Source organism: Tursiops truncatus, chromosome 5 (assembly GCF_011762595.2).
Source record: "Tursiops truncatus isolate mTurTru1 chromosome 5, mTurTru1.mat.Y, whole genome shotgun sequence".
Lineage (NCBI taxonomy): Eukaryota > Metazoa > Chordata > Mammalia > Artiodactyla > Delphinidae > Tursiops > Tursiops truncatus.
The window spans coordinates 102,033,000-102,056,790 of NC_047038.1; the positions used below are offsets into that span (position 1 = coordinate 102,033,000).

At 40.4% G+C, this 23,791-nt stretch overlaps 1 protein-coding gene across 12 annotated transcripts in view; it reads left to right on the forward strand.

Annotated features, from left to right (window-relative positions):
- The window catches only part of AFF1 (ALF transcription elongation factor 1), a 206,793-nt gene that overhangs the window by 130,126 nt on the left and 52,876 nt on the right, over positions 1-23,791 (forward strand). For 8 of the 12 annotated variants that reach the window (XM_019926699.3, XM_019926691.3, XM_033857213.2 and 5 more), the window contains one exon: positions 20,698-20,742. In XM_019926699.3, coding sequence (XP_019782258.1) covers positions 20,698-20,742 — 45 coding nt within the window. Of the gene's footprint in view, positions 1-2,363; positions 2,381-20,697; positions 20,743-22,339; positions 22,410-23,791 lie in introns of those variants that run through there. The other 4 variants (XM_033857214.2, XM_019926693.3, XM_019926700.3 and 1 more) reach the window with 3 other exon arrangements.

Here is a 23,791-nt window from a genome sequence, read left to right on the forward strand (position 1 = left end):
AGTCCATTAGCATATCCTTTAGTACCTTTTATTCTAAATTACTTTTCTTGTTTTTATAGTGACTAATAGGAAGTTGGTTTTCAACACCCATTCAGCAAACAAGAGCTGCTTTCCTTCCTTTGATCTTAGCAACATATATATCCTTTTGTTTTTATATTGTGAAGGGGCTTTTATTGGTTGCAACAGGGAGGGTGGACACAATGGCTCTGGCTCCTGTGGGGACTCCAGAGACTCCCTCACCCCCCACCCCCTGCCCCCCTCACTGCCAAGGAACTGGTCTTAGCAATAGGGATCCTGTAGTTATATAGACAACTCATGTTTAAGTTTCCATAGTGTACAGGTTCTATAGGGTGTAATTTTCTATACTTGTACAAGTATACTTAATTAGTATAAGGTACTGTTAAGAACTGGAGTGTGATTGTTTTTGGAGAATTTCCAAACTGTTCTTTTTTTGTTAGATGTCATTTTTACTCCTAGCAATATCATTGCTGGGAATTTTGATGTCTTAATAATTTTATAACTAGGGATGAATAATAAGTATATAATAGAACATGTAATCCACAGAATGCTAAAAACTCTGGATGTTGTTGGAGGGTAGGAAGATATACTTGAAGATTTTGGGGAGGTGGGGTGGAGCGCTGATTAGATGGGACTTTTAGGCATTATAGGTAGTAGTTAAGAGCATGGATTTTGTTGTTGTTGTTTTGATATTTATTTATTTATTTGGCTGTGTTGGATGTTCGTTGCGGCACGTGGGATCTTTATTATTATTATTTTTTTTGGCGGTACGCGGGCCTCTCCCGTTGCGGAGCACAGGCTCCTGACGCGCAGGCTCAGCGGCCATGGCTCACGGGCCTAGCTGCTCCGCGGCATGTGGGATCTTCCCGGACCGGGCCACGAACCCGTGTCCCCTGCATCGGCAGGCGGACTCTCAACCACTCCGCCACCAGGGAAGCCCTACGCGGGATCTTTTAGTTGAGGCTTGTGGGATCTTTTAGCTGTGGCTTGTGGGATCTAGTTCCTTGACCAGAGATCGAACCCAGGCCCCCTGCATTGGGAGCACAGAGTGTTAGCCACTGGACACCAGGGAAGTCCCAAAAGCATGGATTTTGGATTAAGGAAGATTTGGGTTTGAATCTTGTCTTTACCTTGAATTAGCTGTTAGACCACAGGCAAATTATTTAACTATTAAAAATTACTGCTTGAGGGTTTCCCTGGTGGCGCAGTGGTTGAGAGTCTGCCTGCCGATGGAGGGCACACGGGTTCGTGGCCCGGTCCGGGAAAATCCCACATGCCGCAGAGCGGCTGCGCCCATGAGCCATGGCCGCTGAGCCTGCGCGTCAGGAGCCTGTGCTCCGCAACGGGAGAGGCCACAACAGTGAGAGGCCTGCGTACTGCAAAAAAAAAAAAAAAAAAAAAAATTACTGCTTGAGCCTCAGTTTCTTATCTTTAAAATAGAAACAATAATAAAATCTTAAAGTAGTTGTCAGGCTTAAATAAGAAAATGTTTATGAAACCCTTAGATCAGTGATTGGCATATAGTAAATATTTAATAAACAGATTCTGTATCACATCATTATAGTTATTTTAACACTGAATGTCTGAGTAGATGTAGTGGATTTATTTCTTTGCCTTAGCTTAGAATCTGAAGTTTAGGTAGCTGAAAAGTTTTGAATATTAAGGCCTTAAGGAAATATTAAGTGGGAGGTAATGTTTCTAATGAATAACTGGAATCAGAACACTTGGGCTCATTTTCTTCCACCATTAAGCGGGACATTTCTACCTGAACCACAGGGCTGTTGTGAAAATGAAATGGGATATATTTGCCTAGCATATAGTAGACTGGGATATTCCACCTTCCCTTGACAGTAAAAGCAAATTTCACACTGTGGGAAAAGTGTATATTACCCATCTTCAGGTTATCTTTATTGACTTTACAACTATGTTTAGTAGTCACCAGGGTCTTAAGAAGTATCCTAATGGTTTGCGTTGGTTTGATGGTGTTTCTGTAAGCTGTTTTGGTGAAGTAATGAAATTCTGTATCATGGGTTTACTTTTATTCATGTTTAAAAATATGATGCTTTTTAAAATAAGAGACTTGAATAAATATTTTGTGCCACTAATAATGTATTGAGTACCTGCTGCATTTTCAGGATTCCAGAATTGTACTAGTTGTTGTGAGAACTATAGGGGGCTTTCAGTTGTATTTGGGCATCATGAAACATATGGAAAAAAGATTATTGTACTGAATTGCACATCTTAATTTTGTGTTCTGGGTGACAGATCCAGTAAGGAAAGGCATGAGTAGGCGTATTCTCATGTAATTTGTGAAGGATGGACAACACTTGTGTAAGCCAATAAAGTAGGATGATTTTACAAGGTAGGAGAATCACTACAGCTTTACTAAAAAAACATCAACAAGATGTCCCAAGACGTTCCATTCAGCATTTGGCTTAAATAGCATTGATTAGTACATGAACTTCCAAGAGAGTATATGGGCACCAATCTTTATGTATCTTAATGTGAGTTAGAAAACATATATACACCAGCATATCAAACCCAGGATTTCATAAATATTGTTACTTAGGATCAGGCCAAGTAAAAAAGTGAGTTGAGAGTAACTTGATTTAAAGAAAACAGTACAGGTAGTATTGCAATATGGTATCACTGTCAGGGTAGTGTGGAATTGACTGAAGTTTGGGTAAAACTGTTTTAGACTAGACTTTGAGTCATGGAGGAGAGAATTAGGAAGTTCAATTAGAGATGGGGCAATGTCACAGAAGAAAAATAAGCTGATGCCTCGACGTGACTTAAAACTTTTCTTTGCCTTTGCCAATGAAGGGGCTTTTCATGCTTGGAAAACTTTCCTCAGTTCAGAACTGAGTTTTGTTCATTATTTTCTTGCCCCCTTCCTCCACCCCCTCCATCCAACTGGTGCTTAATAAATGTTTCTACTACTGACAGCTGTTACTACTACTCCTGCTGCTAATACCATATTGTAGACATTTTTGAGTGAGGAGTATCTATTTTAGAAGGCTTTTATGATAATACTGTGTGACATGTGTTGCTGACTATGCCAGCAGATTGTCCTGCAAGTTCTTAGGTATGTAGGATTTGAAGGAGAATGGGCTCAACTCTGAACATTTTCAGGAGTAAAAACAGTACAAGGGGCCGTAGATTTTCTTCAGACAGAATAGGGTAGAACCATCACTGCATGGTAATGAAGATATAGCTGATTTTTATAAGAGCATTACAGCCTGTGTTTTACTTCCCTTGCTTTCAGACCTAATAATTATTTATTGATTGGCACTGTGGGATAGATCGTGGCATTCATCCTTAAGAGCGTCTCATGCCAGAAGCCTCAGAATGGAGACATTCTCAATAATGCTCTAGTAGTTGGTTAAATAAACCCCAGGGTTTGGCTTTCTAATGGCCCATCATTGCCCCATAAAGGGACAGTCATGTAGAAGGCCAGTGCTAAATGGCCAGTTCTTGCTTTCTCCTCTTGGGCCTGGAACTCGTCTCATGGGAAGCTTTTTTGCACTTTCTCCATGTTCTATAGGTGGCTTGACGTGAGCGCAGTCTCAAGCCCTCAAGGCTTATCAGCACTTGCCTGTTGGACAGCACCACAGCCCCTGCCCTGGCTCCCACCATCCCCTAGTCCCCGGGCCCAAGGTCCAGTCTCTACAAATCATCATGTTTTCCCCACATTAATTCAGAATTTATTAAATACATATTGCAGATACAGGTGTCCAATAGGTGATGGCTTCTTTCGCTGTTTAAAGGTAAATCAAAAAAACAACAAAAAAGATAAATCAGAGAGAGGTGCAAGCAAGGATTGTACTATATAGTTACCAAAAGATATAAAATTTGTTGTCATTCATTCCTTTAGCATTCTTTTCCCCTTTCCAGTGGAAGTTTTCCTAGATGTTCATTAAATAAAAGTTGTGTTTGTGTGATGGGTTGGAGAAGTGGGGAAGTTGAGTAGAATGATAGAAAGGAAAAAAAGACTGAGGCGTGTGTGTCATGGTAAGATTAATATTTGAATAAAAATGATGTTTGTATTTTATTGAGAATGTACTGTGTATCAGGCACTGTGCTTAAGCTGTTTTCATGCAGTGAGCTTCATAGTTGGTCCCTGGCAGAGCCAAGTCTGAAAGCTGGTGTGTCCAACTCAGAACTTTGCTCATAAGTACTACCCTGCAAGGCCAGAACCACTGAGGATGACTTGGAGGAATATCTGAGGTTTCTGAGAATTCCCCAATTTGCAAAGACTGCACAGAGTTCTCCAATAAGCTGCAATAAAAAGCTTGACTTCACAGGAATTATTGTATGTAACTGGGCAAGTAGCTAGTGATGAGCTATGGTGAGAAGTGTGTTTCAGGGTGTTGAGTTCATGTTTGCAGCTAAAGCAGGATTATGAATCCAAGCATGTTATGGAATTTTAGGGCTATTGTTAAATCTAGTCAAGGACCTTTTGGATGTATTTTTAGTGGCCATTGGTATCACCCAGGCTTTTCTGCTTCTGTCAGCTCCGGGTAGAGACTTGATGAGAGCAGTAGGTCAGCTTGCCCTTTGTAGCTGGAACTCGGTTCCCATAAAAGGTTTTTGAAAACATGTGTTTCTAATATGTCAAGATTGGTTTGGCCAAAAAGAAAATTGTAGCCTGATTTGTTTAAAGGAACAAAAATATCTACATGCCCAAGTTTGAATGCACAGAACATGGTTCAATTCTTAGTTGACTTTTATGCCTTTTAATATTTTGACTTTTATTTCCTGTCAGTGTGCTATATATAAAGTAAAATTACACGCAGAACATATATACTACCTATAAAAGTTTCATTTTTATTAGGTTTTTTCCTATGTATAAAATTACAGTATTATGAACTACTTTTAGTGTTAATGAGTAACCTCAGTAAATTACCAAGATGGCTATGTTGAGGGATGCATAAAAAACTTAGGAAACTTAAGATCATTTGTTTTGAAATTCATGATGTTGGAATTACTTAAATGAATTTTTGTTCTCTAGACTTCTTAGGTTCCTTTGCCATCGATCCATGTCTGTGTGTGTGTGTCTGTCTTTGTAGTTTTGTTTATGAGGTTGGGCTATAATGTGAGCATGAAAGTTACCCTACCTACTCTGTGAATAAATTGCCTTTATATCTTATTTTACTAACAAATATTTACACATAATACTTTGTGATAGAAAATGTTACATAGAAAATGTTAAGCTGAATGGGATTTTGAGTTCAGACACATCCTCACGTGTAGTTGTACAGACAGCATTACTTACTAGGTGGGGTTTAATAGGATCTCCTGCTGGCTTCAGTATTTTGAATCCTGTAGATGGTTATATCGACCTTTAAAGCTAAGTGAAGATTAAGCCATTTGGGGGGGTTTCCACATCCCTGGTTTTTCGGGGAGATGGGAAGAGTGGAGGATTGCCCATTTCATAAAGCCGTGTGTGTTTTTAAACTGTGAGCATGGTGCTTTGCACAAGTCAAAACTGCCAAAGGGACAGATGTTGCCAATTTCAAATGTACAGGGGGAAGGCAAATATTGCTAAGCAACGGTGTACTTGAGAGAGCGTTTTTAGGAGCAGAGCCAGGGGAGTTGTGTCTGGGAGCACTCGCTGCTGCTTATGGTTCAGTACAAGGGAAGAGATTAAAAGTTCTTTCCTGTCAGGGCCGCCATTGCAGCTGCCAGCACAAAATACAGTGACCTAGTGGCACCGATTAGGGCTGGCAAGGGGATGTATGGAAGCAGGAAAGCCTTTTTGCCATGTAGGAAGGCAGTAAGACATGTTCACGGAGGTAAGTGCCCCAGTGCACAGCTGCCCCACAGTAAGTACCAGTGAGTGCAAGCCTGAGGTTCAGGTGGGGAAGACCGAGGCCTCAAAGGGAAACCTCTCTTTCTCCCCCTCTTTCTCTCCCCCCCTTCTGCTTCCTCCCTTCCCCACTTCCCTTCTTTCCTCTCTCCCTCCTCCCCTCCTTGTTTTCTCTTTTGCCTCCTCTGTTAGGGGCTAACATCAAAGAAGGGAAGGATCTGAATAAACTCTAGTTGAGTGCTGCTGTGTGCGTGCCCTTACAAACAAGGTAAATAAGCTTTCTAGCCACAGGCATTCAGCCCTCCCATGTCCCCTCCCTTCGTGTACACTTGACAGATAACAGACAGGTGGTGTGGTGTGGCTTTTTTTTTTTTCCTTTTGGCTGCCCCTAGAGACTTGGAATATCTCTTGAGATTTGCACTGGTTGTTGGTTTGGATTATGGATTTTCCTTTCTCTCCCTCTCTGTCTCTTTCTAATGAAATAATGGAGTAAGAGCAGAGAAAGTATAATATAGTTTTCTATCTATCGCAAATCACAGCACATTTTTGGCAGTGCATTTTAAAGAAATTAAAAACATTTTAAAATAAGCAATTCCTTACCAGTCAGATATTTTGTCCCTCTTTCAAACTCTCTTCTTGAACTTCTGGATCACTGGCAAACATTGATGGTTTCTTTTGTCTTCCCAAAGTAAAGGTACAGATCGAAGATATTGGCAGCATAAAAACTTAAATATGTTTGTATACAGGTGTGCATTCCCCCCTCCCCTTCTCTCTCTCTCTCTCCCTCTCTCCACCCCCCCGCCTCCCGCCATCCCTTTTGGCTTTTATTGCTTTGTTTTTGTTTTTTGGCAGACAAATAGAATTTAGGTCAAATATAAAAGATTGTGGAGCGCCTACCCAAGTTTTAGCACATGTCATATTGATTTCTACCAGTCTAGGAATATTTAGAAGTGTTCTTACTTAAGTGCAAGCAGGTGTAGTAGATAAATTTTAATGTTTAATGTTCTTGTAGCTTTGTGGGTCTCATTAATTTATTCAGCATAGTTTGTGGTCACATAGTCCGTATCTATCTGGGGTGTAAATTTATGTGATGAAAGGCTAATTAGAGAACATGACAGTGTTTCCATTTTTTTTTTCCCCCTCAAAAAATAGAATTTGTTTAAGGTTAAGCAGTAGTGTATCTTCCATCAGCAAGAGAGATCAGAAATTGGGCAGAAGTAACGAGAAAGCAGGGAGAACCCTCAGGTTGTTATAGCGTAAACTCTTCATTGATTGATTTAAATTTAGGTTATGCCTTTTGGCTTTTCAAAGTAGGAACTATGTCATAAAATGAGTTGGAGATCTGTTACACTCAGACTTAGGAAGCAAGAGAGTTTTCCAGTGATTTATGTTCCTCACAGGTTTTTGTTTTTGGTTTTAAAGACTGTGCTCTAGTTAGAAGAAACTGTTTTATTTGTCCTACAAAACGCTTTTGAGAGAATCTTACTAAGGAGATGATTTTCTGACATTCAGATGCTTCTTAAAAGTTTTGCCTAAAAGAGAGAAAAACAGATTCAGATTAAGACTTACCTGCTCAGAGGCCAATCTAATACTTTTCAGGTTCATTTAATGCTACTTGGTAGACAGCATTATCGTGACGATATTAATAATACTACTTATTAAGAGGATTTGGCTGGCTGTATACCAATTAAAGAACTTGTTCAAAGGATTTTTGTAATTGGCCCGTGCCCCTCCCCTTTCCCCAAACTGGCAATGTGATTATGATAATGTCAGAGAAAAAGTAAAGTAGGTTCCAGGAGCCTTTTCCCTGGCGGGGCATGGGCCAGGTGTGTGGAATAGTCAGGAGGGCCACAGTTGGATTGATGTACAACTGAGATATAATTTACCTCTGCTGGATTGACCCTCCTGTCCCTTAAAGGCAATTTTCAAGAGGAGTTGCTTTTGTTGTTTCTATCAGAATCATGGCCTATTTTTTGTATTCTCTCTTCTCTGGCACCTAGATTCTGCATTCTAGAAAGTGTAGAAGGAAAAGGAGAACATAGGAACGACAGTAAATGCAAGAATATTGGGAGTTAGGACAAACGTGGTTGAGTTATACCGTGCCTTAAAACACTCAAAACGTTGGAGTCTTGGTTTAAGGACTCCGGATTAAAGTCAAAAGAGTACTTTTAAAACTTCATTGCATGTGTGTGTGTGAGGGGATGAGAGAGAGTCAGAAAGACTTCGAGAGAAGTATATTGAGATGGAGAAAGATGGGCGGAGAGTCACTGACTGCTACATGTTTTCAAAATGAGTATAAACGTATTGTTTCCTTCTGTAACTTTTAGAATTGTGGTCTGTGTAAGATGTGATAGAATTGTGGTAGATGTACTACGAAATGCTTAATGCTTTTAAATTCAGCAGGTATTAGAGCACATTTATTTTACAAGCAAAGGGACTTTTCTCCTTGGCACAGATTAAATACTTATTTAAAATAAATTCAAGAATAGTTCTTTTATGTATATTTATCTGGCCTGTCCCTTGTATTTATTTTTAAAAAATACTGGCACTTGTTGAGTGACTGTTTATTTAAAACTTTGTTATTAAACATATTTTCTTTCATTTTGCTGGTTCAGTAAATCACTTTATGAGATGAGCTTTCCTAGAAGTCTCATGCAGTTTGTTTATACTTTGACCAAACTTACATACAAAGATAATGCAGGAAAAAGAAAAGATTATTAAATCTACTTGAGGTTCGGTGACATTAGTAAGGTTTCCTTTTCTTTGTAAAGAATCTGGTTTTTAATAAATTATAGAAAAGTAAAATAGTCTCTTAAATTTAGGTGCTCATTGATATGATTAAATAAGTGATTTATAACCACCATGATGTTATATTAAATAATTATACTTTCTCGAACAATCTTTGGCCCTTTTTCTAGATCCTGGCAAGTAATCTGTTTGTTACCCAATATTAAAGACCAAAAAAAAAAAAAAAGGAATTTACTTATTCAGAATTAAGATATAAAGGGCAAGGCCATCTTTATTTGCCTTCTCTCCTCTGTGTTTATTATAGTATCAGTAATCCCCAGGGCAGTTTGAAGCTCAGATTGTTTCCTCAGAGTATATATTGCCTCTTGCCTACTGCTTCAGTAATTTTCTTTCCTTTTTTTTCCTCTGGGTTCTGTTTTTTGTTTTTAAAAATCATGATGCCAGGAGACAGACAACCAACACCTAGCCCAGAGGAACTGTTGAGATTACCACTGGAATAAGTCCAGGATAAAAATCTTTATGTCCTTTCAGACAAAGCGTGGATTAAATGGCTTATCTTATTCATATGACTTCAGTTTCTTTCAACCTCATCCAGAAACCGATGGAAAGTTTTTTTTTTCCCCCCCTGGTGCCTCTGTAGTCTTCACTTATGCCTAGCTATTAAAAAAAAAAAAAATGTCCAGGCACCCTATGAAACACAGAATTAGACATGGTTCCCGAACATTGTTTGCCACTTAAATTTGATAGACACACTCAAAAAGGAGCAGTAATACAGGTTTATGCATCTATAAATTCTGTCATGGTTGACAAAGTAATTTAGTAGTGTTGTTTTAGACTCAGAATCATCCCTTAATATGATCTGTGAGAGAGTACTTGTGTGTGCGTGTTGTGTGTGTTTGTGTTCATCTGTGTGTGTGAGGTGGGGAGAGAACAGAGTAGGATGGGAATGGAGTAAGCATGGTCACAAAACACTTCAGTTTAACACCCTCCCTGCAGTGGTATATTTTAATTGAAAGACTGCTTGTGCTTTGCAAATCAATGTACCCACTCAAAAATCAAAATTTAATTCCTCTTAAAAAACCGTAAAAGTTGTTTTAGTGAGTAGAATTGGTTACGGAAGGGGAGTTAGGTCATGTAGTTTGGACCATTTGAAAGAACTTGTCAGTTTATTATCACTGGAATGGAACCACTGTCTAGACTTGTTCTTTGTGATGTCTTTTTCTTTTTTTAAAGCAGTGCTTTTTAGCCAGTCTTACTAAATCATTCATGGTTGCTATGCCCACAATGGGCTTCGTGGGGTCTCATGTGATCTTCTGTCAAAGGCACAGTGTTTTCAAGTCTTAAAACACTGGGGATTTCTGATTCTTTATTACACTGTGAATGGTAATAGTTCACAGTCAAACGTTAGAAAGTTGGTGAATAACTGAGATTAGATATATTTACTCTCAAACAATGGTAAGTTATCTGCATTTGTTTTTCATCCAGGTACTTTGTTTTTAAGTCTGTTTAAACCTATCTCAGGTACACCCCACCCTTGTCACTTTTACACCAAGAAGCTATTTGACATATTGTCATAAAGAATATTTACTGAAAACATTTCTGCATATAATGCAGCAACATAAATAGTTTTTTTTTTTTTTTAGTGTTTCAGTTTTCTCCCCCCCAACCCTGTAAATTTATTTATTTATTTTTTGTTTGTGTTGGGTCTTCGTTGCTGCGCACGGGCTTTCTCTAAGTTGCGGCGAGCAGGGGCTACTCTTCATTAAAGTGCACGGTCTTCTCACTGGGGTGGCTTGTTGCGGAGCACGGGCTCCAGGCGCGTGGACTTCAGTAGTTGTGGCTCGCGGCTCTAGAGCACAGGCTCAGTAGTTGTGGCGCATGGGCTTAGTTGCTCCACAGCATGTGGAATCTTCCTGGACCAGGACTCGAACCCGTGTCCCCTTCATTGGCAGGTGGATTCTTAACCATTGTGCCACCAGGGAAGTCCCTAAATAGTATTTTTTAAAATAAAAACTATTTCATGTGACTCTGTAGAAGCTTTACAAATATATTAAAATTTATATATACTCATGTGGTCTCAGGAAGTATAGTAATACAATAAATGAAACCAGCACTTTTATTACTCCCCTAATATTCCTTTGTATATTTATATAAAGTAAGTGTTATATATGTGGGGAACAGCTACTCATGGTTCTATTTTTATTTATTTAAACCAGATCTTAAGAACTAGATCCTAGGTTTCATGACTAAAAGATGCCCTCTTTTAATAGAGATCAAAACAGAATTTCCAGAATATTTTAGGTAGTTCAGTTAATACAAATTATGAGCTTTTGTACATTTTATATACTTTAGAAAAATAAATTCTTTATGACACTAAAGCAAATTGCTTCACTGGTAAAATCAGAGTAACTGGAAAGCAACAATAAACTCTCTAGTTACCCACATTAATCTTTAAAGTACATATAGTTCAAAATACTTCTTCCTGTAAGGGTTTAAGTTTCAGTAATGATACTTAGGGTCTTTTTTTTCTTTTCATTTTTTAGCCTGTTTTTGCTCTAGCTGGTGAAAGGCAGGGAGATAACATAGTTCGCTTATAGAGGAGTTTACCTAAAGGTGAACTTTATAAGCATTTGTGTGTGTTAACTCTCATTTAATAAGTGAATTGGGGTGCTAGCACATCTTCCAAGCTTCCAGCATTCTCTTTCTGCATTTATCCTGGAATATTTCTTGATCTTCAGTCTCAAGGAGATACACCCTTCCTTTACCCCACCCAAGCATGCCCAATGTACCCTTCCCCCAACAATCATGATCTGACGTTACTGTCACATCAGAAACCGTTCTCTGAGAAACTCACATCCTCAAATTGTACTTAGGCAACTACTCCTTGGGTGAAAAACATCTCATTGAGTTGATGGTGGTGATAGAATTTCATTTTTTTTTTTTTCAGTTGAGGATTTCTGTATCTTCAAAAACAAAACAGCCTTGTTCTGTGAAGTTGCCTAGAGTTTTGCATATTTGAGCAAACACACATTGCTTCCAATATACAGGAAAAAATGGAGAATTCACTATAAATATTCCATAATTACTTTTTGGCTAGCTCATGTTTGTGAATTCTGTCAGAGATGCCATGAGATGGCAAGATCAGGTTCATTCATTTGACAAATATTACTTGCATGTCTGTGTTTGTCCAGAATTATGTTAAGGCCCTGGGAGATACTGGGATGAATAAAGCCAATCCCTGCCTACAGGAAACCGTTCCGGGGGAGACAGATTAGAGCACCATGGGTTACCATTTGGAGTTGAAGATGGGTGCAGAGTCAAGGTGAAGGAAGACCTGCAGGAAAGGACAGCCAGTGTTTTTTTTTTTTAATAAATTTATTTATTTTATTATTTATTTAGGCTGTGTTGGGTCTTTTGTTGCTGTGCATGGGCTTTCTCTAGTTGTGGTGAGCAGGGGCTACTCTTCGTTGCAGTGCACGGTCTTCTCATCGCGATGGCTTCTCGTTGCGGAGCACAGGCTCTAGGCACATGGGCTTCAGTAGCTGTGGCACACAGGCTCTAGAGCACAGGCTCAGTAGTTGTGGCGTATGGGCTTAGCTGCTCCGCAGCATGTGGGATCTTCCCAGACCAGGGCTTGAACCCGTGTCCCCTGCATTGGCAGGCGGATTCTTAACCACTGCGCCACCAGGGAAGCCCCAGCCAGTGTTTGTGACACCCATGTTTCCAGACTGCTGCCCCTTTTCTAGTTCCTCCAACATGAGTAGAATTGCTTGGTCTTTCCACAGTAAATTTTTGTTGGATGATAGCTGTAGGTGACCTGTAGATTTCTCATCATTTAAAATAATCTTGTCCTTCATCAATCTCTTTCCTCTTCTCCTTGAAACATTTACTTGGAGAACTATAGAGATTTCTGCAGTTAGCATAACAGTAATTGTGGTAGCCTCCATGCCTGGCAGACCAGTTTGGCATTAAAAAAGAGGCTTCCAGGGAACACGTAATTCCTTGCTACATATTGAAGCTTTTCACCTTTAAAAAAAATAATACTACCCCAAACCCTGCCATTATTTGAAGATATTTGAGTAGAGATTCAGGGTGTTTAGGTGTTTAATTTTTTGAAGGGAGAGTTTGATGGTTAAAATTGGTTTGCATTATAATACTATTCATCTTTAGGAAAACTGTTAAGAGTATCTTAGTCTCTGTTTTCTGACCCATTATCCTTCCTTCCATATTAACAATCTATAGCTTTCCTTTTTTCTTTTTCTTTTTGTACTATAAGTGTGTCCATAAATCTGCCCAGGGATTTAAAAAATTCTTACCTAAAATACTGGGTGTGGAAGTAGATGTTTACATAGTTGCCCAAAGGGCATGACACTTCTGAAGAAGTAATACTGTTAGAACCTTGTGCCTTTTTCAGCCGGGTAGGCATACCCAAGCAGTATGAGCGAGTTCTTGGAATAGGCCTAGCTATTTAGGTAATTTACTTTGTATTCACAGAATAAAATTGATTTTATGCCAGAACCTTGCTCAGGCAGGCCTTTTGGTTTCCTCCTCTAATCTGTCTCTGGGAAGTGCTGATTATTGCATCTTCATGATAAGTGCTTAAGTTTATTTGTGAGGCATTAGCTTTAACGTACATTGTCTTATTTCTTCCTCACAACAATCCTATGAGGCTTTGTCTATTTCAAAGATATTTGCCCAGTATTTAAGCATGACTGATTAAAAAAGAGAGAGAGCCCACCCCTACCCCCACCCCAAATACATCTCTTTCAAGGGCTTTGTAGCATTCTAGTTTGGGAAGCAAGAGTGAACTAGCCAGCAAATAGGGCCAGACACCAAGTCCTAGGTTTTCCCAGGAGCACCTCACAGGAAGGCTGACTGTAAATCTAGGAACAATTCAGTGTGCTGAGTGTTACATGAGGCAAGCCCAGAGCTCCGAGGAGGAAGCTGTGGACAGATTCATATAGACGTGTGTTTGGGAGAAGGAAAGTTACATAGAAGAATGCTAATAGAGAGTAAACACAAATGTGGCAGAGACCTTTGAGTAAAAATTTTTATCCTTAATTTTTAAAATCTCAATCTAATTTTTGTATTTTCCTTTATAATTACATAGTATACTTAATAATGCAGAATTTAAAAAGATATACAGTGAAAATCTTCCATTACTCTGGCCCTCCAGCCACTTAGTTTTCGTTTCTAGGAGTAATTAATGTTACAGATTTCTTATGTTATTCCCAGTGGTATTTTATGCATAATAAGTAACTCAACATATATATTCTCTTCTGATGTCACCTTTTCATTTCAAATCCTGGCATGTATTGCACCTGGTTTTTTCCCTCCCCCTTAACAGTATAGCTTGGAGATTACCCAAATCATTGCACGAAGAGCGCCCTCATTCTTTGTCATGGTTGTGTAGTATTTCTGCCTAAGGGGCATGTAACACAGTTTTCTTAGCCAATTACCTCTAGATGGGAGTCTAGAGTTTTTCCAGTACCTTACTATTTGGAGACTAGGCTGAAGTGAATAACTTTGTGCGTATATCTTTTTGTACATGTAGGAGCTGGTGCTAGAGGTAAAATTGCTGGGTCAGAGCATGAGAAAATAGAATCTGGTGGCTCCTGCCAAATTGCTATCTTCAGCGATTGTGCTGTTTTACCCTCCCACCAACCACGGTATTTGAGTGCCTATTTCCCCACATCTATCTCATAGACACAGAATTGTCCGTCTTTCTTTTTTTGTTTTGCCAATCTGATATGTGAAAAATAGTTTCTAAGAGTAGTCTTAATGTTTTGAAGGAGAAAACAATGCAAAACAATTTCCTTTTTGTCTTCGTGTGTTTATTTCTGTGTAGTTTGTTAATTAAGATGTTGGCTTATATTTCAAAGAAGCTACTGTATTTAGAAAGTCTCTAATGCTTTAAAAATTGGGAATTTGTTTTCATATTCTGAGTTTGGAGGCTGAAAAGTGTACCAGCAAATGTTGATTGGTTGCCTCTGTGTGGCAGGCAGCATGTGATTGGTGATTTAGCAAGGCAGAGCTGGCCCCTGCAGTCATGGAACTGGTAATCTAGGAGAAGCAGAGATGGTGGGACATGAGGCAGTTTGACAGCCATGGGAGCACATGCACGGTTTTGGGAGTGAGAGAGTCAAGGAATATTTTCCAGAAGATGGTCTTTAATCTGCAACTCAGAGTCTGAGTAGGAGTTTTCCCAACACAGGTGGGAGAGGGAAATGGGCTCCAGGCAGGGGCAAGAAGAGTGTGCCTTATCTAGTTAGTTTGGGATAGGTGAGCAGCAAGTAGATACTATAGACTGAACCATAGTCCAAAAGTTGACATATGTTAGAAGAAAAATAGCACGAGAATTTGTTTAATCTTTTAAAACATAAAATGAGAGAGAACCTATTGGGGTTTCTTTAAAAGCTGTCACACCAGTGAAGGCTGCCTTGATAATGTTGGCCCCATGTATTTATTTCACATATCAGTGCCTCCTGATAGTTTTTTTTTTTGCGGTACGCGGGCCTCTCACTGTGTGGCCTCTCCTGTTGCGGAGCACAGGCTCCGGACGCGCAGGCCCAGCGGCCACGGCTCACGGGCCCAGCCGCTCCGCGGCATGTGGGATCTTCCCGGACCGGGGCACGAACCCGTGTCCCCTGCATCGGCAGGCGGACTCTCAACCACTGCGCCACCAGGGGAGCCCCTCCTGATAGTTTTTATGTTTATTTATTGATTGATTGATTTATGGCTGCGTTGAGTCTTCACTGCTGCGCGCTTGCTTTCTCTAGTTGTGGCGAGCGGGGGCTAGTCTTCATTGTGGTGCGTGGGCCTCTCACTGCAGTGACTTCTCGTTGAGCACGGGCTTTAGGCGCGCGGGCTTCAGTAGTTGTGACATGTGGGCTCAGTAGTTGTGGCGCATGGGCTTAGTTGCTCCTTGGCAGTGGGAATGTTCCCGGACCAGGGCTCAAACCCATGTCCCCTGCATTGGCAGGCAGATTCTTAACAACTGCGCCACAAGGGAAGTCCCTCCTGTTAGTTTTTAAAGGTTCACACTTGACCTTCATACCAACCCTGTGAAGCGGTTAGGATTGGTAATATTATCCCTTTATTGCCATGAGGAGATAGTCCCAGGGAAGTTGAATCTTAGCCAGCATTGCAAGAACCAGTCCTCGGTAGAGCCAGAACTAGAATCCAAGATCTTTTGACTTCCCTCGTCAGCAGTCTGCCTTTGTGCTCCCTGCAGTTCTGGTTAGTGATAACTAAGCCTTTTTGAGAACAGCATTGTTAAAAAAAGTGCTGCTCTGTTGAAACTTGAGAGGCTTAAAACACAGTATTGCCAGAGCCTCCTGGTCTTAACGGTGAGGTATATTTCTTCCATCCGGCTCTTTTTAGCTTATTAAAACAAACTGTGTCGTGCTTAGAAGACATTTACTGACATATTTTATTTTGGTATCAGTGCATTTCCTTAGGATCACACAATATCATTCCAAGAGGAGTGAGAAATCAGACCGAGGCCAGCATCGCTGCCTTTCTGGTCTGAAGTACCCGCAGTAATAAGAGGCAGTTAAGTCTGAATACCAACTTCTTTGCACAAACACAGGGAAAACAGTACTCTTTGAAAATGGTTTTGGTCATGCATACGACAACTGGGATCATATCTCCTCCTTAAATACTAATCTGTCTGTCTCTTGCCTGAAGTTGAGGTTTTTGGAAAAGTCGTGTAGCAACATTCGGAAGTCAGGCTCAGTCACTTGAGAGCGTTGTGTGACCTTGGACATGTAACTTAATTTCTTTAGAATTCAGTCTTCATTTTAAAAACTGGGGGTTATACCACAAAGATTGATGTGAGAATGAAATGGAGCATTACGCAGGATTCCCTCAAATTTTTATTTCATTTTTCAGTGTCTGTAATAAGGGACGTATCTACAGTTGATGCGTACATTTAGTGCCATAGCTTTTCCCCTTCCAAGTTAATGATGGTGCATTTTACAATAGATGGTATCAAACGGAGGAAATGTGTGAGAATTTAATGCAGTATCAAGTACAATATGTATTCAATAAGTAGCTACTATTTTTTTTATTATTATTGAATAGGATTATGGTTCCTGTGTTAAGGCCATACCCCATGGGGAAGTGAGGGCTGCGCTGGGAGTTCCGTGTATATACAGGATACCGTATGTGTGAGGTAGCCGAGCTGCCCTCCTCTAGGAACCTAGATGTTGAAGATGGGAGACAACAGTGTGATTTGTGGTTGTGAGTGTCTAAAGTCAGTGCCTCTGACCCTGAAGGTGCGCTAGACAGGGAGGGACCTGCAAACTAGAGCTTCTGCATTCATACAGTTAGCACAGATTGTTTTTGTTGCTGCTTTTTAATCATCCCTTGTTCTTTGAAGAAGTCTTACCTAAAGATCTTCCGCCTTAACTTGGCTGAGCTTCAGAGAGGCTGATTATTTACTCCTTGGCCACAGTGTTGAAGGGAGAGCCTGGCTTCTCTGAGTAGGGGTGGCATTACTCAGCTGGGGACCCTGTGAGGAAAGTGGATTTTAAGGAAGGGGATTAAGCCCTAATGGTTTGTTGAACTGCCCCTCCCTTTTTGGAAAGTCTCCTTCCAGTGGCAGACTTGGAGGTGCCAAGTTGTACTTTTTAAAACGAGGCAGCCGGTCCTTATGGATCTTCCTCTGCAAACAGCTGAGATACCTACTGTACTCTAGTTTGAGTCTCTAATTTGGGTCAGGGAAGAGTGGGGATATGAATCTTGGGTGGATGGAACATAAAATAGGCTCATACTATACAGACGATCTGGTAAACCGCCCCCCCCCGACCCTTTTTTTTTTGGTACGCGAGCCTCTCACGGTTGTGGCCTCTCCCGTTGCGGAGCACAGGCTCTGGACGCACAGGCTCAGCGGCCATGGCTCACGGGCCCAGCCGCTACGTGGCACGTGGAATCTTCCCGGACCGGGGCACGAACCCTTGTCCCCTGCATCGGCAGGCAGACTCTCAACCACTGCGCTACCAGGGAAGGGCCCCCCCCCCCCTTTTAAATAAAGCTGTAAGGCATACCTTGGTACACACAGAAGTATTTAGAGGTAAAAGGGCATTAACTCTAACTCTCTAACTTACTCTTGAATGGCTCAGTGTAGATGTGTGGGTGGAGGTCAGGGAGAGAAAAATAGAAAGCAAACTGTGGTAGAATGCCAGCATTTGGGGAATCTGAGTGAAGGGTTTGTAGGAATTTCTTTTACTGTTTTATTATTTTTCTGTAAGTGTGAAGTTCTTTCCAAAGAAAAAGTTGAAAATACCTTGAGCATCTTTCCATGCAAGTACACACATTTACGTTGTTTTATGATCATTTCCAGTTATTTGCCATTATAAACTGCTGCATGGAGATCTTTACATATGATATATCCTCATGTATTTGGAATGGACTTCTGACACCCCTTTGAAATACTCCCACTTTCATAATGGACCTGATAAGAAGATTCACAGTACATTAACCAATTAATGCTTGAGCCTTAGACTTTAGTTAGAAATTTAAACGGGTTAAATGGTGACTGTTGAGCAATATTTATCTTACCCTGATACCAATAAACAATAATCTTTGGAAAAAATTTCTTCAGTCCTGGTTCATCTCATGTAATAAAATTTTAGGGAAAAAAATGAATCTTTTAGTGACATAAAACGTCTTGGCTAAGGGTTGATGGCTTGAGTAGTAATGAAGATCAAAAAGTCTTTGAATGTCCTGAAGTTGTAGCTTCCTGACTCCATTCTTTTGGAAGCAGTGGGCAAATCTTTTTTGCCCTCATTTCAACTGTGACTCACTGTTTCGTTGATTGCCATATTTTTTTTTTTTTTTTTTTTGGCTGCATTGGGTCTTCCGTGCTGCGCGCGGGCTTTCTCTAGTTGCAGCGAGCGGGGACTACTCTTCGTTGCGGTGCTCGGGCTTCTCATTGCGGTGGCCTCTCCCGTTGCGGAGCGCAGGCTCTAGGCGCGCAGGCCTCAGTAGTTGTGGCACGCAGCCTCAGTAGTTGTGGCTTGCAGGCTCAGTTGCTCCGCAGCATGTGGGATCCTCCTGGACCAGGGATCGAACCTATGTCCCCTGCAGTGGCAGGCGGATTCTTAACCACTGCGCCACCAGGGAAGTCCCTCAAAAATTGTTTAAATTGAAGCATAGCTGATTTACAATGTTGTGTTAATTCTGCTGTACAGCAAAGTGATTCAGTTGTACATACATACACATTCTTTTTTTAAATATTCTTTTCCCTTATGGTTTATCATAGGATATTGAATATAGGTCTCTGTGCTATACAGTAGAACCTTGTTGTTTATCCATTCTGTATATCAAAGCTTATTATATCTTCCAATCCCAGCATCCCACTCCATCCCTCCCCTAACCCCGTCCCCCCACGACTGCCAGATATTTTAACTGGATTCTCATTCTCATTCCAGCAGCAGATAGGATGAGGGGACTATTTAACCAGAGTCAGGAGTCATATGCTCTGTTCTGTTGATTAACTTTCAACTCCTAATTGTTGTTGTTCCTAATGACGCGTGTGAAAGATTAAAACCGTAGGATATAATTACATTTTACCCGCAGGTCAAAACAGCATTCATTGTTTCTGACATTTGTGCTATAATATTTGGTCCAGTTTTTAGGCATTCTTTAATAGTCTTGAAAAACAAAAATTGGGTAAGCAGGTCCTGTTGTTAACATGCATAATGCATAAAGGTAGGTCCAGTAGGGCCAGCAGAGAAAGGGGATACCCTTGATTCTTTGGTTATACCTCCTAACTTCCAGACCCTAACTCAAAAATAGCAAACTGCAAACATTTCAATAAAATCATCTCCATGAAATTTACATGTTTTAAAACCAGACCTAGGCAGGTCAGATTGCATCTGAATTTTGTCGTGTCCATTAGATTCAATTCCAGGAGAGTATGAATGCTGTATGCTCTTTTCCCTTTTCCTTAAAGAAACTGGAATGAGGGAAATGGTGGATTAATAAACCCTAGATCAGGAATTAACAACCAATGCTGTATTAAATTACACCCAAATTAGAGATGAGAACCCTGAAAAGAACCCTTTTCCATCTACACTCTGGCTGTGAGGCAAGTATTGGACCAACTGACTGGGAAGAACAGTGCTTTCTTCACAGCAGGGGCAGTAATGGGAGGGGTGTGTTGTACAGGAGTTGCCCAGGGCACTTGGCTCATGAATTGACACACAGCGAAAGCTGATATTCCATTAAAAATTGTGAAGTCAGGGGATTTGTTCCATATCTCTAGTTAAGGAAAAGTGATTTTTTTTAAAAAAGATTTTACTTTTCCATTTTCTTTGTACTTAAAAATGTAAAGACTATAAAATGACATTTCCTAGAAACTATGGTTGTGATACTAACAACAGCAGCTGTCATTTGTTTAGCTGGGGATAAGCAAGGTGATCTTTCCTTTAAGACCCTAGGTAATCTCCTCTCTCCCTAGGGTCTGTCTCTGGAGAACTATTGTGTGTGTGTGTGTGGTGTGTGTGTGTGTGTGTGTGTGTGTGTGTGTGTGTGTGTGTGCGCGCGCGCGCGCGCGCATAAGATGGAAATGCTGACTTCAAGTAGGGCTAGAATTTAAAATGAATTTTTGGCAGGTAAAATTTCTAATATTTTAGAATATTACCATAATATTACCATAAAATCTATCCTTGATAGGATGCTGGCCTCCTTCCTGTGGGCTCAGTAAGATGTTCAGAGTGATTGCCACCTTCATGTTCATGTAGCTTGGCTCACTGGACAGATGTTGCTATAAAGCAGCAAACTAACACCACCTTCACTTTTGTTATATCTGTTATTCCCCTAGATTTACTAATGTACTAATTGTCTTTAATATACATATTTTCTACCAGAAGCTTTTGACCTAAGGGTCATAATTCGTCTGTCATTGTCTCCAGCAGAAACCTTTCCTGCACGATTAGGTCAGGTTAATCTCTCTGGTTTTATTTCATCCAGAAGGTGAAGTTTCTCCTATTTAGCTCGTAAGAGGTGGGCCCTGAGGTGATTCTACTTACAAGAGTGTTGCTGTATTAATTAATACCAGCATTCTAGTTGTTTTTTGTTTATGTGCTAATCTTTTTCTTGCTTTTCCTGTTCAGCAGACCTACTCCAGTGAAGTCCATTGTGTTGAAGAGATTCTGAAGGTGAGCTTATTGTTATTATTTCTGGCTTGAAGAAATACTTAAGTAGGCAGACATATATTCATTTTCTTTGACTTCAATGAACAGTTGCCATTCTGAACTCCTTTAAACAGTTTCTCCCCTCATACCTCCCAAAGCAAAATAAACCAGAATAATAACAAAGGGAGTCTTAGGACATTATTGAACTATCTGACAGATTTTAATTGAAATGAAGTCTACAAACTGTGAGGCATTTGGACCAGAGTCTTATGACATCTCCCTTAAGCTTTTCTGGCTGGCTGTAGAGACCCTGGAGAATTGCTCACCTCCCAGAGAGTAGATGCCCTGTGTTGCTGCAGCAGGGGGCACCAGGGGTTAAGTAGTGCTTGGTTTTCACCTCTTGGTGTTTTATAGGTGACACTTTATATGTTTGGCCTTATCGTCAGTGAGACCATGAATTTTTAAAGGGATAAAAAGAAAAATAGTAGAAAGTAAATGGACATCTTTACACCTACCTTGAAAGGGTTATTTTTTGCTCTTGTTGATTGAGACCATGCCAGGAACATTTGTGCTGCTTCTACAAATACATCATTGAATCCATTATCCATTTGTTCAGTTTTCCTTGCACGAGGATGACAGATTCCTTTTAGAATTCAGTTCCAGGAAAATAAATAAATTCTCCTGATGAACCGGCTTGCTTTCTTTTTATCAGAGAAGAATTATGTAAACTGTTATGTGTCCCATTTTGGCTTTAACTTCCAGGAAATCTAGAGCTAAATTTAATGCTCAAATACAGTAATTGTAATGACTGAGAGCTTTGTTTATTTCTCATTCCTCCTCTGTGGCTCTTAATTTTCTTCCATGTCACTTTTAATGATACTCTTACTTTACCTTTTGCTATAAGGTTTCTGATTTTTGTTTTCTGTTTTTTTTGGAAGTAGGAGAGATATGACACATGTACCTATTAATTTTTATCCCCACTGCATACTTTTTCCTCAAAATATGCTTACCCAATTTTTTCCTTTAAGTTTTCATTGCAAAGTATTAAGTGAGGTGGTGCTGAAACCAGTAATTAAGTATATTGGTTACCTTCTCATTTGTGCAATTTTTGACAAAGGTGGTATCTAGCCAGATGTTTGGAAAACAGTTCCATTATTTTTGTCTTACAATCTTCGGTATCCTACTTTTGTAGTTAGAGTTTTCTAAGAAAGAAATACCTCTAAGGAAACATACTTTGAATTGCTGAAAATGAGAAATTTTTGCCAACCAGCAAGTAAGATTAATAATAAGATATCTTGATCAAGCTTTTGTTTTATCCTCTGCCTCTGGTATTTCTGAAATTCTTTGGTAAGATGAGTCATAAAAGAAACAAACGACTTAGTTATGAAATAATAGCCTTAGCATTTTCTCTGAAATTGTGTGTGATTTGTTCCATGGTTATTTCAAAAGTAAATGCAACAATGTAGATTAGTTGTCTCCTGCATGTGTCAAATGCTTCTGTTAATGTTTTGATGTGTGTTAATATATGACTTGTTGAGTCCTTTATGTAAGGTGATAGTATTAGAACATCAGGCAAGCATTTTTAATTTAATAAACTCGTCCATCCTCCCTCCCCTCTCAGCCAACATCACTTTAATGAGTTCTTGCTTACCTGGAAATGCTTGAAAGTCGATGGTTAATGCGAGCCACAGGTGAGTGTTTTCACTTGGAAGTCTTAAAGAGAGAGAGTAAATCGCAGGATGTCCTGGACTGAAGAGGGGCATGGGTCTCTGCTTTGTGGAGACTTAGAATCTGTCCCCTTCTCTTCTCTTTTGGGGCCTCAGTTAAGTCGCATGTACTCCTTGGACTTCAGTTTCCTCACGGGTAAAATGAAGGCCCTGGGCTGGTAGATAGTAGATGACTCTAGGGTCAAATCCAGCTCTCACTCTCTGATGTAGATCCAGATACTTCCCTCTGCCTCGTGGTTCCTGTTCTTATCTCCTACCAGTAATTTATGAAGATTGCCAGGAATCCTAACACAGATCTTTCTGATGGGCAATAGAAGCAGTAAATAGTTCCCTAAAGGAGAAAATCAATCATAGACGATAGTGTTTGGTTCTCTGGTGGAAATGTTAAGAGTCTCAGTGTTTTACTGAAGGGGCATTGGTGGCCTGTGACTTGTGCAGACTGGCAGGGTAAGAAGGTAGCAGGCAACACTACCAGCAACCAGGAAATTGGTCATGCACAAGGGTCCAGATGGGGGTGGTGCCCTCAGTGGGTGTATGGAAACGGCTCAGGTTTTCTACAGCCTGGACAGCCTTTTGGGGCAGTTAATGCAGTGCTTGTAGACATTATCTCAGTGCAACATTCCAGTGACACTGGTACAACGAGTGGTAGCATTGTACCACTCGTTGTACCAGTGTCACTGGAATGTTCATTTATTCAGCAAATACCCGTGAAGATGCATATACTTTTCTAGGCACTGGGGTGCCGTGTGAATAAGAGTCCTTCCTCTTGTGGAGACCGTAGTGGGGAAGATAAATATATAATAAAATGTCAGTTGTTGATAAGCACTATGAGTCATATAGCAGGCAAGTGATTGGAGGAAAAGGCAGAGGAAAGAGTGCAGAAGCCTCGAGGTGGGAACAGGTTGGTGTATTAGAAAAACAGCGATAACTAGACAGAGTGTCTAGAGCAAAATGAGCAGGGTGGAGAGTGGGGAGGAGATAGCAGCTGTGGCACCTGGAAGGCCAGGAGTGAAGCAGGTGCTAAGTGACTTACCCCCATTCACGTGATAAGTCATTGTTAAAGTAGGGAGTGAATTCAGGGCCCTGCAATTCTGGGCACCCTCCTCTCCTTATGGCCCCAATTCTCGTAAGGCCTAACTTCCCCTAGTAAGCTGAGCATTTAGGGAAGTGTATAAATTCTTTCACACTATCAGCAAACCACTTAAGGCCTGAAAGAGTTTATGCACTTTCCAACTGCCTAATTTAATAGCCGGGGCAGCCTTAGGCATTGAGAGTACAATAGATATTTCCTGGGAATCATTGGTGACTAAAAGTCATAGACACCATTGGGATTCTATAAAGAAATT